The following is a 16712-nucleotide window of genomic DNA, read 5'->3' as shown; positions in this document are numbered from 1 at the left end:
CCCTGGCCAGGCCGATCATTTTATATACTGGTTCTCCTAATGAAGAATTCAAAGTTAAGACTGAGCTGGAATATCACGAGAAAGCGCCATGTTAAAGGCTCTTTGGAACATGTCCCCTCAGTCTTCCCTACTTCTTTGTAGACCATTCTTATTGTATACCTGCATGATTACACCATTTCTCAGTAAAATGTCTACCATTTTGTTGTAAAATTTAAAAACTCAAATAAAATACAAGTAATAAAAAAAAAAATCACGTTTAATAGAACCAATGGTTTCCTATAGAAGGGTTCAGATGAAGGAGTTTTAGATGCGCAAAATACTCACACCCAACAAAGATAGAACATGCAATTGCAAAGCATGCATCTAGGGTCCGTGGTGCGTGAGAAGATAGGACCTGACCCATCTTGGGTTTCCATAGACTCCTATAGGAGCTGGAGAACACTCGCCACGCACCTCTGATTTTGTGAATGGCAATTTCACAGCTACTTAAAGGGGTTGTCCCGCAGCAGCAAGTGGGTCTATACACTTCTGTATGGCCATATTAATGCACTTTGTAATGTACATTGTGCATTAATTATGAGCCATACAGAAGTTATCAAAAGTTTTTCACTTACCTGCTCCGTTGCTAGCGTCCTCGTTTCCATGGAGCCGTCTAATTTTCGGCGTCTAATGGCCAAATTAGACGCGCTTGCGCAGTCCGGGTCTTCTTCTTTTCTCAATGGGGCCGCTCGTGCAGGATGCTGGCTCCGTGTAGCTCCGCCCCGTCACGTGCCGATTCCAGCCAATCAGGAGGCTGGAATCGGCAATGGACCGCACAGAAGCCCTGCGGTCCACCGAGGGAGAAGATCCCGGCGGCCATCTTCAGCAGGTAAGTAAGAAGTCACCGGAGCACGGGGATTCAGGTAAGCGCTGTGCGGTGTTCTTTTTTAACCCCTGCATCGGGGTTTGTCTCGCGCCGAACGGGAGGGGGGGGGTTGAAAAAAAAAAAACCCCGTTTCGGCGCGGGACAACCCCTTTAAGCTCAAGACTAAATGGCTGGAAGTCACCCATTCATATGATCTTTAAGGCCCAATTAGACAACGATTGCTCAAAATTCCCTCAAAAGCCATCTTTTGAGCAATAATTGTTGTGTCCAACTGCACGGACATTGTGTAGTTTTCGGTAAGCCGTCACTCATCGTTTTCTTTCAGACAATGAGTCTCATCAGGGATTCACAGCGGGATACAGCTGATACTATTGTTTTGGCTGTTTCCTGTCTCTGATGTCAGGCTGGGTATGAAGAACAGAGCTGTCCAGATGTGTTCTCCATACCCCGCTCGGAGCGCTCGGCTGTATAACAGCCGAGCGCTCCGTGCAGAAAACAGCTGGATGCAGAAGACAAGCGAGGACACCCAGCTTGTCTTCTGCATCCTCCGCTCCAAGTGCTCGCCTGTATGACAGCCGGGTGCTCAGAGCAGGGAACAGCTGGATGCAGAAGACAAGCACGGGACACCCCGCTTGACTCCTGCATCCTCCACTCCGAGCGCTCAGCTGTATAACAGCCGGGCGCTCGTAGCGGGGAAGAGCTGGATGCAGAAGACAAGCGGCCCCGCTTGTCTTCTGCATCCTTCGCTCGCAGCGCAAGGTGATGGCTCACCTCAAAAGACATCTTTTGAGCGATAATCGTTGTGTCTAAATGGGCCTTTAGTCCAGTATAGCCACGATCTTTTCATGCGCCTATACTGTGCTAAAACCACGCTCATCTGAGCAAGCCCTTATATGCACTTTCACGTTAGATGCCATTTTATCAGACTGCCATATGATACTTGGCATTAAAAAATTTATCAGATATTGGCAAGAAGGTTCAAACTGTATTTCCACAAAGCCAATATCCGCTCAAGATGTTGTATGCCAACATAACATAGCAGGAATTTCGGAGCGACCCGGTATGTCAATTGAAACTCATTCTACTGTTTATGTAGGCAGACGACGGCCAGAATGGGGATGAAAGAATGTTAGTCCCCATATATACTAATTTTGTCGGCAGCACATCTCCCTGTTTACACGGGGGATATAAACGGCCAATGAGCGAAGCCTTTTAATCTAAAAATCGGTTAACGACCAAGTATTGGCTCATTTGTCCTCTGAATGGGGACAGATTCATGCAGGCCGTCGATTGGGGTTTGCATCGTGAATAAGTACATGCTAGATATTCCCACTGCACGGTTTTTGCAGTGCAGACAAGAATGCTTACAGGAACTTTCCGTAGCACGTGAACAGGGTTGCACAAACCCCATCCATCCACATGCATGGCATGCAGCTGGTCATCGGAGTTGATGCAGATTCCATGCCAACATGTGTGTCAAATCTGACCGTGTGAACGAGGCCTAATCATCATAGAATTTAGCAGCCAGTTTTATTTACCCATCTATACATTATTTTAGTAGCCAGACTGTAAGATTTCATCTAGAGATCAACAGAATGCAACCTGAAAAGTTAAAGGCCAGCAGAAAATTACCTATAGGAGCTCCTGGTACCTGCAATTCATCCAGTCCCGGGTGTTATAAATGTCAAAAAATAGCATTATAAACCCCATCGAAATCAATCAGACACTAGCTTCCATGGTCTTCGATAAGACTAAACTGCAGATGGCTTTGTTACTAGATCCGGACCTTGTACGTAAACTAGCCGCTATATCAGTCCTGGGATTAAATAACAGGGGGTGGAAATTGATGGAGCTCAGGAAAAGTTCCTCCGAAATCCCAACTTCAGCAACAATCAGCAATGCAGTTTCTTCTCCTTGCCTACTGGGGCCTATAGACGCCTGTTGTCCTAGCTGGGATTTGGAGCACGCGGAGGCTGCTATTATGTCGCCGCGCCTTTAAAACAGAGGACACTTATGAAAAATGCATAATGCCAGGGAGCTGTAATGCAGTCGGGCGGTATGTATTTTTCATTAGAATCCTTTATCAATATGGTAAACCTATTTGGAGCACAGAGACAGACTGTGTGTGAAAAGGGAAGGGGGAGATGAGAGGCTTGGAGAGAAAGGGAGGGAGCGAGATAGAAAGACACGCAGACAGTTGTGGAGCCAGTGAAAGCAAGAAAGGCTCGAAAGAGACAGCCAGCTGTTCGTCAGATTGATATCAACAGCACAAAAACCGGGATGTGGGGAAGCTTCAAGGAGCCGGATGTGAGAGTCAGGGGGGGGGGGGGAGACTATAGACTGCATACTGGACAAAGGCAAGAAAATACAACGTATACATACAGTAGATGGGCAGACACCACTGATGTCGGCCAGAGGGCTGCAAACAATGGGAAGCAGTAAACAGACAACAGCGTACAGGTCACTGGAACCCATGGGAGAAAAGCAGATGACCCGAAATAATGGAGAGGCTACGGAGGACTGAATATTTAGGCTTACTGTGTTGGGAAAATCATCCAGAAAAAAAAAAAAAAAATGTGTGTATATGTATATATGTATATATATATATATATATATATATATATATATATATATATATATAAATAAATAAAATAAATCACAACTAGATTGTAAAATATATAAAATCAAAAATAATTAAAATCTATTCCCCCCACCCCCCACTGGTATGTGGAAGCCTTTATACTGTAATTGTACTGCATTACATGCCTATTAGTAACATCGCAGTTCTACAAGGCCGAATAGAACGTGTATGTTATGTAGGTGGAAGAGATCACATGTGAATCGTGTTTTTCGTGCACTTTGTAAGTAGCTGAATACAGAATTGGGAAACTAATGTAAGCAATGGTGACAGGGCAGCAACTAGAATGTAAGGTCAATGCTACGAGTAGGGTGATCTGGTGGATGCAGATAATACATTACATAAGTTTATCAGATTTCGTGCGCTCGTGTAAATGACACTTCTTGCTAAACCTTCACATTGTGTATGTATAAAACGGCCCACGCATTTCCCCAGTATTGTCGTGGCTCCCGCTGCATCTGCTTTCCTCGTAGGAACAGGGTGTTCTACGTAGGCTGAACTTTAAGCGTTTTCTTTGGCGCTTGGGTATGCAGAAGAGACAGCAGTTTCTGACTGACGCAATGTGAAGTGTCATTTACAGTTTGAGAGGTACACTTTAAACGTACCTGCACTCTTTAAGATAGCACTTATTCTGAAAAGTTGTGGGTACATAAGGAATAACACTCTTTCTGGCCATGGTATGACTCCAGCATTTTCCCCCTCTGCAGAGTGCATATCGGATTCTCTATCCTCTCAGAACTGCAGGAAGGAGCCTAGCTGCTGTGCTGTGTTCTACAGACTGTACACAGAGAACCTACTCTGCCGCCCCAGCATTGGATGCCAATCATGACAGTGGACAGCAAAGTAAGGGGGAGGGGAAACCGCACTTTAAAGTGAATCTGCACAAAAACATTTTAGGAAAATAGCCAGTGAGATAATCAGCAAAACTGCTATCATAAGCACAGCTTGTTTGAAATGTTAGAGTACATTTAAGTTGTTTTCTAATCTATATAATTAACCCACCACGTACACTTGAGATAAAAAAAAAAAAAAAAGGTATCTTTATAGATAATTCTAAATGGGGTTATCTTATAAAGACCCTTTCAATTAAGCCTCTATTAAACAGTCGTGCAGAAAGTTGGACCAGTAGTGGTTTATCGGGCCAACTATTTTAAAGAGAGGACTTGCCCTTTAATGCATCTTCAGTAGAGATGAGCGAGTATACTCACTAAGGCACATTACTCGAGCGAGTAGTGCCTTAGCCGAGTATCTCCCCGCTCGTCTCTAAAGATTCGGGGGCCGGCGCGGGTGACAGGCGAGTTGCGGCGGGGAGCTGGGGGGAGAGAGAGATCTCCCCCGCCGCCCCCCAAATCTTTAGAGACGAGCGGGGAGATACTCGGCTAAGGCACTACTCGCTCGAGTAATGTGCCTTAGCGAGTATACGCACTTATCTCTAATCTTCAGTTATGTAAGAGCCACGTTCGATATTACATATCACAAATCTATAGCTTTAAAATAAAGGGTTCAGGGGCTTTACGAGGCACCAACAACCCTTCTCATCTGCAAGTTATGGAAACTCAAATTAATGGATGCATTGGTGTTTACTAATATAAATGAAGATATATTAATTTTTAATTTAAGACGGCCATCTTGGATCAATAAAAATAAAAAAAACAAACAAAACAAAAAAAAAAGCAAAAAACTAAAGATTCATGACATGAAGCCAAACCTATTCTCCCAACCTTGCCATTTTGTAAAACCAGTTCACTTCTAAATGGTCTTGTGTGTGACATAAGATGCACAAATATTGTACTTCGTGTAATGAACAATGCCATGTGAACAATGCCTATGTGATTCCGTCACAGAAGCCAAAAGCTGCATTGTGACGGCCCCCCTGAACAGAACCGGTCATTGTCATTAGTGAAACGGACACCATTTTGGCGTTTCATTCACTTCTGTTATATTTGGAGTATAGAAGAACACAGTCAACTACATTACTCTGTACACCAAATAGAATGGAAACTGAATCCTGGTTGGACAGACCCCAAAGTGGTGTCCACCTCACTAATGACAACAAACGGTTCTGTTAGTTTCTGTTTAAGGGTTCGTTCACGAAGCTCTTTTCGGCATGTGTGTTGGAGCCCCCAAACGGGATCCTATAGCAGTGGTGGAGCACTCTGTTACATCTGCTGGAAATACTACATAAAGATAGTCAACATGATGTAAGCTTACACTGATTGACATGACTAGTGGGAAGGTGCCATTAGAACTTTGTGAGGCCTCTATAAGATGCGCCTTTTGGAGCACACTAGTGCTGATCAGGATGCGGGGTACAAACAAGACCACCTATATGATCGTTGATAGGGTTGTCTCATCAGAGAAAACGCCTTTCAAAATTACTTCCATTGTCTTAGCAAATAGCCCGGCCAGGACCTTCAGTGCAAGGAGATGTAATATTATGGCAGCCATACAGAGAAAAGGCCATCCTTGTAATGCAAGGATAGCTAGAGTCTGCCAGATCAGCAGCTGCTCATATAGATTGGCTCTCTGTTCTGGCACATATGGGGAGGACCCAAGTAGGAAATCCCATATGTCTAAAGAAAAAACAAACATATGGACAGGGGCTGTCTTCACAGGGCAATCCCTTTAAACATTCCCGTCCTACAGTGATGCCTCTGAATGAGCAGAGAATGATCGTAAAGGCTGATTTAAACAAGGATTTTCACTAAAAAAAAAAATCACTCAAAGCCATCTTTTGAGTGATAATTGTTGTGTCTAACTGCACTGATGTGTGTGTGGGGGGAGGGGGTAATAAGAGTATGGCTGACACTAATGAAGGTGTATGGGCACCCTAAACAAGGGATATTCCATGCATTTAATATTGATAACTTATCCTCATTTAATAGTTGATCATTATGGCCCGCCACTTGTTACACCCACACCGATCAGCTGATCCTCTGGCCCACTGTCAGTGTGGTGGAGTCAGGCTTCTACGCTGATCATTGATGCAGGACATGTAATAGAAAGGCTTTGATCCCACTGAAATCAATGCAATCAATCATTGCAACACCTCTATTTCTTCATTGTGCCAGGGGATTAGCTGATTGGTGGGGACCGCAAGAGGTGATCTAAAAATAAAGCGACTGACAAGCAAGAGATTCTCGCTCACTTGCCCTGTTGGATCCGTGTTTACATGGGACAACAGTCGCCTGTAATCGCTCTTTTGAGCAATTACTTGGGGCGACTATCATCCCATGTAAAAAAAAACAAAAAAAAAAAACCCCTAAGATTTATGAGACACTCAGAAGACATTTGACTCTTACATGCTTATGCTTCTTCCCGGAAAATTGCAGACTAAAATGGACCAAGACTATTCATCAAAAGGTTTTCTAGAAAATATGGTGTTGGGCTAAAGAATCCCATAAATATAAAAAACATTGTTTTTTCGCCTTTATCAGGTAAGCGGTTCATTTCTTTGACAAGCTTTGGCTTAGTAAAGCCAATTGCACAATATTTTGTACATGTGTCACTCACCTGTACTCCCTCTCCTGTGAGCGCTGAACATGACTGAATCTGCCAGACTCTGTCTCGAATTGTGTGCAAATTTAGGCCTTCAGCTATTTCTGAGGCTGGTGCAGCTGTCAGTAAATCCTGTTTATTAGCGAAGATCAGCACTGGGACTCCGCTCAGCTTCTCCTCGTCCAAAAGTTCAGCCAATTCCTTAAATAAAATAAGGAAGGTAAGAAATATGTTACAGAATCTCAGCAATGCTCTGTCCATGTTTCAGATATCCCTCCGGCCATTATGATCTATTCTTGTGCAAAAACTGCAGAGCCCGTCATCGTTAAATATAAACCATCCTATGTACTAACTGCATCACTCAGAGGTCAAGTATGGAAAAGGGTCAACAGGGCAAAACAAAAAAGTCTGTCAAACAATTTTCTGACATATCATACATTGGCGAGATCTGTGGTCTCAGACGACCACCAACGTGCAGAATGGTCTCTATACAGCATTCAAACCTCTATGGCACAGCTCTGAGATTTCAGTTTCGGATCTGCACGGTCTCTTGACTTGTGTCGGATCAGCAGACATAGTTAGAAACAAACATCAAGCATGATGGATTTCAACATGCCAACCAGGATCAAAAGGAAAAAGAAGGCCTTGAATAAAGTTTTGTATCCACCAGTACCTGGACCAAAAGGAGTCTTCAGAAAACACAGTGGGTGCGTCAAAGGGGAACCCTCAGGGTAAAGGATTACCTCGGGTGCATAGGCAAAGAACAAGATACAGTATGAAAATATAATGCACTTCATATAGGAGTCCGCTCCAGGATAAGACTCCTCTGATAACCAAGTGGGCCCTTAATGATTCCAAGGGGTGTTGTAGAAATCCAAACTTTATTTAAAATTTACAAAATTACATAGACAAACAAGCAAGACATACATGACGCAATGATAGTACATGTGTGTACATGATGTAACGCGCTTCGGAGGTACGTAAATTACCGCCTTTATCGTTGCTTGCTTGTCTATGCCTTTTTGTTAAAGACTGGAGTTCTACAAGACTCCTTGGGATCATTAAGGACCCACTTGGATTAGATTTCCATACTGTCATCCACTCACCAGGAGCGCGGGCAATTTACTCCATGATACAGGTCGGAATGGCACTGCGGAAGTGGGGCAAACAGGACCCCTGTTCTCGGTTCAGTAGAGGACACAGCGGTCAGACCCCACCGATCAAGCTATACCATGGATAGGGGAATAACCTCATTTCATTGGAATATCCCTTTAAGCATTGCTGCAGGGGAAAATGAGGACTAACTGGATATTTTCCTAATCAAAAGCATCTGATTTTGTAGTCACTGTGGAGTACAAGCATCCGTTTCTGTTACAGTGTATTGTTCGCTTAGATTTACATCTGTACTTGTGGCTGGAGGAAATATGGGGAAAGTAGGGATAAAAAGTTGTTTGGGGAGGAAAAAAAAAAATCTGCAAAGATACAAAGAGGGAAAAAGATACAGCTAAACATAAAAATGGTATGGAGATGCGGAACGCCATTCTTCATTTGCGCTTGTCAACAATTAAACCAAGTGTAATATTTGATAAAAATGGTAGAAGGAAAGACGATACTGACCTGACCCGTTTCTTCAAACCGTTTTCTATCTGCACTGTCGATGACGTATATCTAAATGAAGAGAAGTACAAGAGATCTTCATCAACATTTATGACCATGTAAAGCATTTCTGGGGTGATTTATGTGGTGTCAGCAGATTTCACAGTGTTGTACTTTGTAAAACAAAGAGTTAGAAGAAATGCAGTTACAACTTAGAGAAATGATAGCACTGAGTAGGGGGAGAACCTGAGAATATGAGTTTGCAGTGGTAATAATGCTATAGCATTCCATCATACTGCATTCTGACATTGGTGAAGTCTGTGCTCTCAGATGACCACCAACGGCATTCAAACCTCTATGGCACAGCTCTGAGATTTCAGTTTCGGATCTGCACGGTCTCTTGACTTGTGTCGGATCAGCAGACATAGTTGGAAACAAACATCAAGCATGATGGATTTCAACATGCCAACCAGGATCAAAAGGAAAAAGAAGGCCTTGAATAAAGTTGTGTATCCGCCAGTACCTGGACCAAAAGGAGTCTTCAGAAAACACAGGGAGTGCGTCAAAGGGGAACCCTCAGGGTAAAGGATTACCTGGGTTGCATATGCAAAGAACAAGATACAGTAAAATCCTTGCACTCTTGGTGGGTGAATGACAGTATGAAAATATAATGCACTTCATCCAGGATAAGACTCCTCTGAAGACCAAGTGGGCCCATCTGCCACACCATGGCAGAAGGCCCCCGGCAGCCATGACACCTGAACGGCTTCCCCGATCTCACCGCGGGGGGGGGGGGGGGGGGGGGGTGCGTACGGGACCCCCAAACACCGTTCGGGGGATTTAAATGCCGCTGTCAGAATTGACAGCGGCATTTAAAGGTTAATAGCCGCGATCGGCCGCATGGCCGATTACAGCTATTGCCTGTGGGTGTCAGCTGTAGTAGGGAAGGGATTAAGGCTAGGTTCCCATGGGTTGTATTCTCAGCAGAAATCATGCAGCTTCAAAACCTTTGGCACATAGCCGCGGGTTTTGGAGCGGCTTGGGCTCATGCTTTTATGTTATGGCTGGCTCTCCCATAGAGGAGAGCACGGCTGCAGCAGAAAAAAAAACCGGACATGCTGCGTCCCAGGAATCCGCACTGGCTTCTGACGGCTTTGCCGTGACAGATTCGCCGCCCCCGTGTGGACGAGGTTTTGGACAAATCTCTTCCACATGGCTGGCTGATGTCGGGATTAGCAGCCGCAGCGAACTTCCGCAGCAAATCCACCCCGTGTGAACCCAGCCTACAAGTTTTTCCCACCACATATATATTTGTAGAAAATAGGCCATAAAACTTTGAAAGTTGGAAGCCCAATGGATGGAACCCTTTCCTGCGGCCATGTGTGGACTCACTGAGATCATTGGAAATACAGAAACAAAATATGGGCCATTTCGTCAAAAGGCTAGACACACAGGAATCAATATATTTGATAGGCTGCTTGCCCAGGATATTTTCAATTAATGCTAACTACAAAATTTCTTAAAACAGAATCATTGCAATGTAAAACTAAAAACAATGACAGGCAGTTTTTAGGATCACTCTGCTTAAGGCCCCCTGTCCACGGCAGTGATTTCGCCGGCGGTAAACCGCTGGCAAATCACACCCTTTGCAGCTTTCTATAGCATTGCTATGGAAAGCGCCAGCACACTTTGGAGCATGCTGCAAATAGCCCCGATTCTCCGTGGCCAGCCTATCTATCAGATAGGGCTGACCGGTGGAGATTCGGCGGCGGCGGAACTCTGCCGCGGGATACTGCACGCCCGTGGACAGGGGGCCTAAAAGGGTTTTCGAGTTTGTTTTTTTTCAAACACTTCTTCACATATATATCCTATAAGAGTTAAAAGCAGGGGGGTCCCTGTGTAGGATCCTCATCTCTTGACCACAGTTGAGGCGTTATGAAGATGTCTTTTGCTCTGGAGACATGTCTTGTCCTGCATTAAACAAATAAGCCATTCATTTGCATGAACACATCACCTATGGGGGGCATTGCAGGGAGACTGAACTCTTACTAAAAGGTTCCTTCACAGATTAGATTACGATCGCTGGGGATCTCAGCAAGAAGAATACTTTATGATCTGCTGGTTGTCAAAGAAGATATTCAACTAGTAGAGTTAGTTCAAAGCGGAGAGCCATTTTAACAGCATAAATGAACTAATAGGAAACCAATACACTTACAAGTACATCAGTGTTCTCAAAATAGTTCCTCCAGTACGGCCTGATCTTCCTCTGTCCGCCTATGTCCCATACGTTGAGTTTGAACCCCTGAGATTGCACACTCTTAATATTAAATCCCTAAAAAAAAATGTATATATATATCATATATCTATATATAAATAACTAAATATATATACAAATACATAAATAACATATTATATAGTAATAAAGAAAATAAATCAGTAAATGTGAATACATGAAATGTTGTACTAGATCCTATTGCAAATTATTATTGTTTTTGGGGAAGTGGCATCTTCTTCACCTTCTGGCAGACTGATGTTCCACTTTTCCTGCCTGCAGACTATCTGAAAATACTTTAGTCACTAAAAAGTTTGTCTTCGGTAACATGGTAACTGCAGACCCGTGGGAGGAGGAGGGAGATGTAGCTGCAGTCACTACTGAGGGCACACAGCCATATTTTCGAGTTGCATCGGAGAAACTTGTGAACAACTTGCATCTGACAACACCCACTCATCCATATGCGGTCTGATGTACACAGACCCTGCACGTCGCATGTCCTATTCTCATCTGCAGAAACAGGCAAGAATAGGATATGCGAGGAGTTTTAATGCAGAAGGTCAGCCGAATTAAGAAAAATTACATATGCAAATACCGGTAGGTTATAATGGGGCTGCGTGCGTATGGAAAACATGGCCAGCGCACAGCCTGAAAATAAGGCCATGTGCCTTTGGCTTTAGACTAGAACATTACAAAAAATCTAGAAGATCCATGGTGTGACTGCTGCCGTTTCTTTCTCACTTTGTCTTTCGGTACATCCAAGGTTTCTGTCTGAAGGATTTATAATAGAAACCTCAGATGTATATATTTAATGGGTGCAACTTGCGGGCATTCGTCTTCGATAGGCTGCAATTTTAATATGAAAAAATATTTAAAAATACAACCGTATATGTTTTTTCTGGATGCCATGTGGTAGAAAAACAGAAATCATAGCGGAAATGACCAAACTGGCCTCCACTGGGTAAAGGTAGGGGCCTATGGATATGCTTACTATTTGGGATCTTAAGACAGTATGAAAGAAGCCTCACCTCCCCGAATGGTGTCAATTCAGTTTGAGGTGAACAGCTGAGCCACTGAGGGCAGACTAGGTACTGTCATAGCCTTTTAACCCTTTCCAATCCAGTGTCGGACCTAATCTGATTTCCCTGCATAGCTTCGATATCTGGCGAGGTCCGACATGATTCTAACACTATGCAGGACAGCTCTCCCATGTTACAAGCCGTTTTGCATATGTATGTTACACTATGCAGGACAGCACTCCCTTTTCCATTATTCATGATAGATGTTACGATTTTTTAAATTACCTTTGCTGACATACTACATCCGTCAGGTATCCATTTTTTTCACCGTATGGAATAGCACAGCATGCAACACTATGCTGGAAACCTTAGGCTCTGTTCACATTTATGTTGGAGGCGGCAAATTCCATCAGATCTGACAGAAAGATTAGTATTGCATGCAACGCTGACACCACAATAGCCCCATTATAAGGTCCACTACTACAACAGTACGATAGTGACAGATACCAGATTTTTAGGAGAATATGTTTGGGGAAGAATCTCTAAGGGTTCTATCAGGTATCATCTACCTTTAGTGCTTCAGCAAATTTTAGCCCATTTTTAAAAACAGTCCAAGGCCTCATTCACATCTGTATATTCAGTTTAGCATTTGGCATCAGTATTTGTAAGCCAAAACCATAAGTGGAACCAGCAGGAAGAAGAAGTACAAGTCCTTCTTTCTATGCTGAAAGTAAAGGCCCATTTAGACAACGATTATCGCTCAAAATTTGAATAATTGTGTGTAAATCAGCGCCCATCGTGCACTTTTCGTGTACTATTCATTCATCCCTGACTTTAAGCCAGCTTAAAGTCAGCGATGAGCCTCATCAGCGCCGCACGCTGAATTCTCCACGGATATTGCTGATAGTATTCTCTCAGCTGCTGACTGCTCAGAGAATAAAGCAGCTGTTTGCAGATAACAGCGCTACTACCGTTTGAGCAATCAAACAATATTTTTCACAATTTCCTACAAGAATTTTATCATTTTCTCTGGTTGCCATGAGCAACAAAGCCTTTATTTAAAGACCGTTATGGCAGCCTCATCTTGGACATATCTGCAGACTACTGTAAAAGTCAGCCTGCGGTTCACTGATAGATTCCTGCAATGGATGCCTTGAAATCCCTCTAGGGTGTACATATGCCTCAGTTTTACTGTGATTCTGAAAAATTCTAACAAGAAAATGTGCCATGGGAATAAGCCCATGGACCGACATCTCTATGGCACACTAGAGTATATTTGGGCCATGTGCTATTCATGTAATTCCACAGACAGCACACGGCCACATTATAGTCTAGGTTACGCACATGGACATGTTTTCTTCCAAAGACGCATAGCCCACATGCAAAAACTCAAGACGTGTCCTATTCCTGTCCATGTCAGAGATGAGAAATAGGTCAGGTACATGGATGCAGCACATTGACATCACACGGACTTGTGCCCATGTGAAGTCCAATGCAAGTTGTGCTAGAGCCTCTCACAGTCGCTACTAGTGTGCACCTAGCCTTATAGGTATATTTCCTTATGTAGAGTCAGAGATTTCAATCACGCATTGTCCACATACAACCTATTGTAGACCTACAATTTCAGGATTTGTTTACGGCGTATGCATCTATAGGTTCGCTACTATTAGAGGAAGTCTACTGTTCTATTGACTGATTTACTCCCTACTGTAAGTAGCAATGATTCTAACATTGCCCATCCTCTCCATAAACAGCAGCTGCCACTCACCTGTGTTGGAGTGATATGACTGATGTCCTCCGATGCTAACTGCTTCAGCAATGTGGTTTTTCCTGCATTATCAAGACCCAGGAGCAGGATTCGTACCTCCTGATCTGGAGCACTTTTCAATTTGCGCAAGATAGACAGCAGACCCTTTAGGTGATAACAGAAGCAGAATTAGTCCCATCTAATTAGAATGTTCTTAGGATTTATGCTTATAGTGTACCCAAGTTTAACAAGTTCTCTATAAACACACCGAGTTCTCCTTGTCCCTCTCAATTGCGGTTTGCTCCCCGTTTCATGTTTATAAGTTCTGATTTTCAGGTGGTCTTCTCTATTTTTCTAACATCTTGCTGTTTTGTAACTTTCACACAGGGGTTGTGTGGTAAATCTACCATTCAGCCAGTAGTTCACTGTCCTGTAGTTTCTTTCCCTCGCTTCCCATGCTGCATTGCATGGTCTCTGTTCCAATCAGCAGGGAGGCAGTATCTGAATGCCTAACCCTCTGGTGTACCAGAAGGATTGTAGGAGTTGGGTATTCACAGACACATTCAGGAGGAATGGTTGGTAAACCCAATATAAAAAGTACAAACACACACACATGCAGTAGCAGCAAAGAGGCAGAAACTGCGGCGACTGCAGACATTGGGGCTCATTTACTTAATAATGTCTGAAAGTTAAGTGCAAACAGACTAGTCAGTCTTAAAGTGCACCAAATTTACACAGTGGCTAGTTTAAGTTTAGACCACCTATTGGTTGGCTTAGTTTACACTAAAAAGTGCCCCAAAAATTTGGCGCAAGTCACTGCAATTTGACAGAGTTCTTGGCGCGATTTAGGCCACAACCCTTTTTCAGACCAGAAGAAAAACTGTCAGAAAGGGTCTTAAATAGAGATGAGCGAGTATTCTCGCTAAAGGCAATTGCTCGAGCGAGCATTGCCTTTAGCGAGTACCTGCCCGCTCGAGACTGAAAGTTCGGGTGATGGCGGCGGGCAGGTAGCTGCGGGGGAGAGCTGGGAGGAACGGAGGGGAGATCTCTCTCTCCCTCTCTCCCCCCCCCCGCTCCCTCCTGCTGACTGCCGCTACTCATCGCTCCCTCGCGCCAGCACCCGAACCTTCTGTCTCGAGCGGGGAGATACTCGCTAAAGGCAATGCTCGCTCGAGCAATTGCCTTTAGTGAGTATACTCGCTCATATCTAGTCTTAAAGAAACAAACAAAAAAAAACAAAAAAACAAACACATAGTAAATGCAAAGCACGTAAAACACTTTTGGCACAATTTGCTCCAGAAAGTGGTCGTATTTTGACTAGTAAATCTGTCCCACTGTATGTGCAGACTAGTCAACCTGTGAGTGCAGGGAGCAGTCTGTGAAGAGAACGGTGGGGGAGGAGCTAAGAAAACATCCCAACATCCCAGTAACTACAAAAGCTGAATACCCAACAAGCAATCGATTGCAGTAGAGCTGGAAGGGTGACCCCTAGTGGAAGTCACTTCAAACTTCTTTTATAGTTCTAAAACATTTTTAACCCTATAAGTACGTGGCCCATTTTGGGCATAAGGACCCAACAATTGTTTTTTTTTGGGGGGGGGGGGGGATTTTCAGCTCCACTTATAAAAAGTCATAACTTATTTATTTTTCCATCCACATGGCTATAGGAGGGCTTGATTTCTGCAAGGCAAACTAGCTTTTATTGGTACCATTTTTCGGTACAAATAATGTATTGTAAACACTTTCTAAAATATTTTGCGGGAAGGGAGAGAAAACGCATCAATTCTGGCATTTTTCTTTTTACATCATTGATCGTGCAGCACAAATTACGCGATACATTTTTTTTGTGCTGGTACCTTTACGACGATACCAGAATAATTTTTTTTAGGTTTTTCCACTTTTATTGCACAATAGAAACCCTTGTTTTGGGAAAACTGGAATTATTCTTACCGTTAGTTCCTTTTCCGTTAGAGTCCATCCTGACAGCACACAGAGGTTGCCCTCTTAATCTCATTGGGACAGGAAAAGGAGAGGCCACCTCCCACTACCATTCTTCCTGTCCCATATACATCCAGAAATCTATGGGCCCCAGAAAGGATAGGAGCTCACTACAAGGGATACATTTTTTTTTTACCATCATTGCATTCAAAGTCCCATTTTTTTTTTTTAGATTTCCACGGACAAAGCTTTATGAGGGCTTGTTTTTTTGTGTGATGAGCTGTAATGTCCTTAGTACCATTTTGGGGTACATATGCCTTTCTTGATCAGTTTTCTTGCATTTTTTAGGAATCAGAATGAACAAAATAAGCATTTTGTCTCCATTTTTTTCTGTTTTTTGCTGTGCCGGATAACTAGTGTTTTCAATTTATTGTACAGGTCATTATGGATACGGTGAAACTAAAATGTGAGGTTTTTAAAAAAAATTTTTTTTTTTTAAATACAAAACAGTGTGCAAAGAAGGTGTTTTTGTTGTTCATTTTGTGTACGTGTTTTTTTCACATTTCTTTTATGTCTCTGTAGGGGACTTGAAACATAAAAGTTCAGATGACTATGATAATGCACTGCAGTACTTTTGTATTATCGCTCACAATAGTGATCGCAGACCATGGAGCGATGACGTCACACAGAGCACATTCCCTCACCGAACTCTTTAAATGCCACGATATACATTGATTGTGGTGTGCAAGGGGTTAAAATTGAGGATCAGTGTTTTCATTGATCCCCTCTGTTGCAGCAGGAGGCCGGTTAGCAGTCGTAGTCGGTCCCTGCTGCAGGATGGCGTAGGCTCACTTATGAGGCCACGCCATCCACAGGGCAGGATGTTAGTTCACATTCTGTTGAGTTAATACCACCCTGCCAGGATGTAAATATACTTCCTGCAGTGTTAAGGGGTTAATAAAAGCAGATTACTGAAACACAGGCTATTACATGGGCATAAGTTTTCTGAAAAGTTAGTGCCCCTTTAAAACTTGTGAAAGGGGAAAAGTGGTACAGTCATACAAAGCAACCAAACAGATTTCAGCTCTCATTTTTTTTCAAAGGTCCTTTGCCGTATCAGAGCAGTGACCTGATTGGTT

The 16712-nt window shown here is 43.3% G+C and overlaps 1 protein-coding gene across 1 annotated transcript in view; it reads right to left on the bottom strand.

Moving 5' to 3' along the window:
* Positions 1–16712, bottom strand: part of ARL3 (ADP ribosylation factor like GTPase 3) — a 48630-nt gene that overhangs the window by 15463 nt on the left and 16455 nt on the right. The window contains exons 2-5 of the mRNA XM_066600919.1: positions 13657–13800; positions 10813–10929; positions 8619–8669; positions 7017–7202 (exon numbers count right to left, since the gene is read on the bottom strand). Of these exons, the coding sequence (XP_066457016.1) occupies positions 7017–7202; positions 8619–8669; positions 10813–10929; positions 13657–13800 (498 nt within the window). The remainder of the gene's footprint in view (positions 1–7016; positions 7203–8618; positions 8670–10812; positions 10930–13656; positions 13801–16712) is intronic.

The sequence above is a fragment of the Eleutherodactylus coqui genome, chromosome 4, assembly GCF_035609145.1.
Source record: "Eleutherodactylus coqui strain aEleCoq1 chromosome 4, aEleCoq1.hap1, whole genome shotgun sequence".
Classification (NCBI taxonomy): Eukaryota; Metazoa; Chordata; class Amphibia; order Anura; family Eleutherodactylidae; genus Eleutherodactylus; species Eleutherodactylus coqui.
The sequence above is the reverse complement of the archived record's forward strand: the minus strand, read 5'-3'. Positions and strand labels throughout refer to the sequence as shown.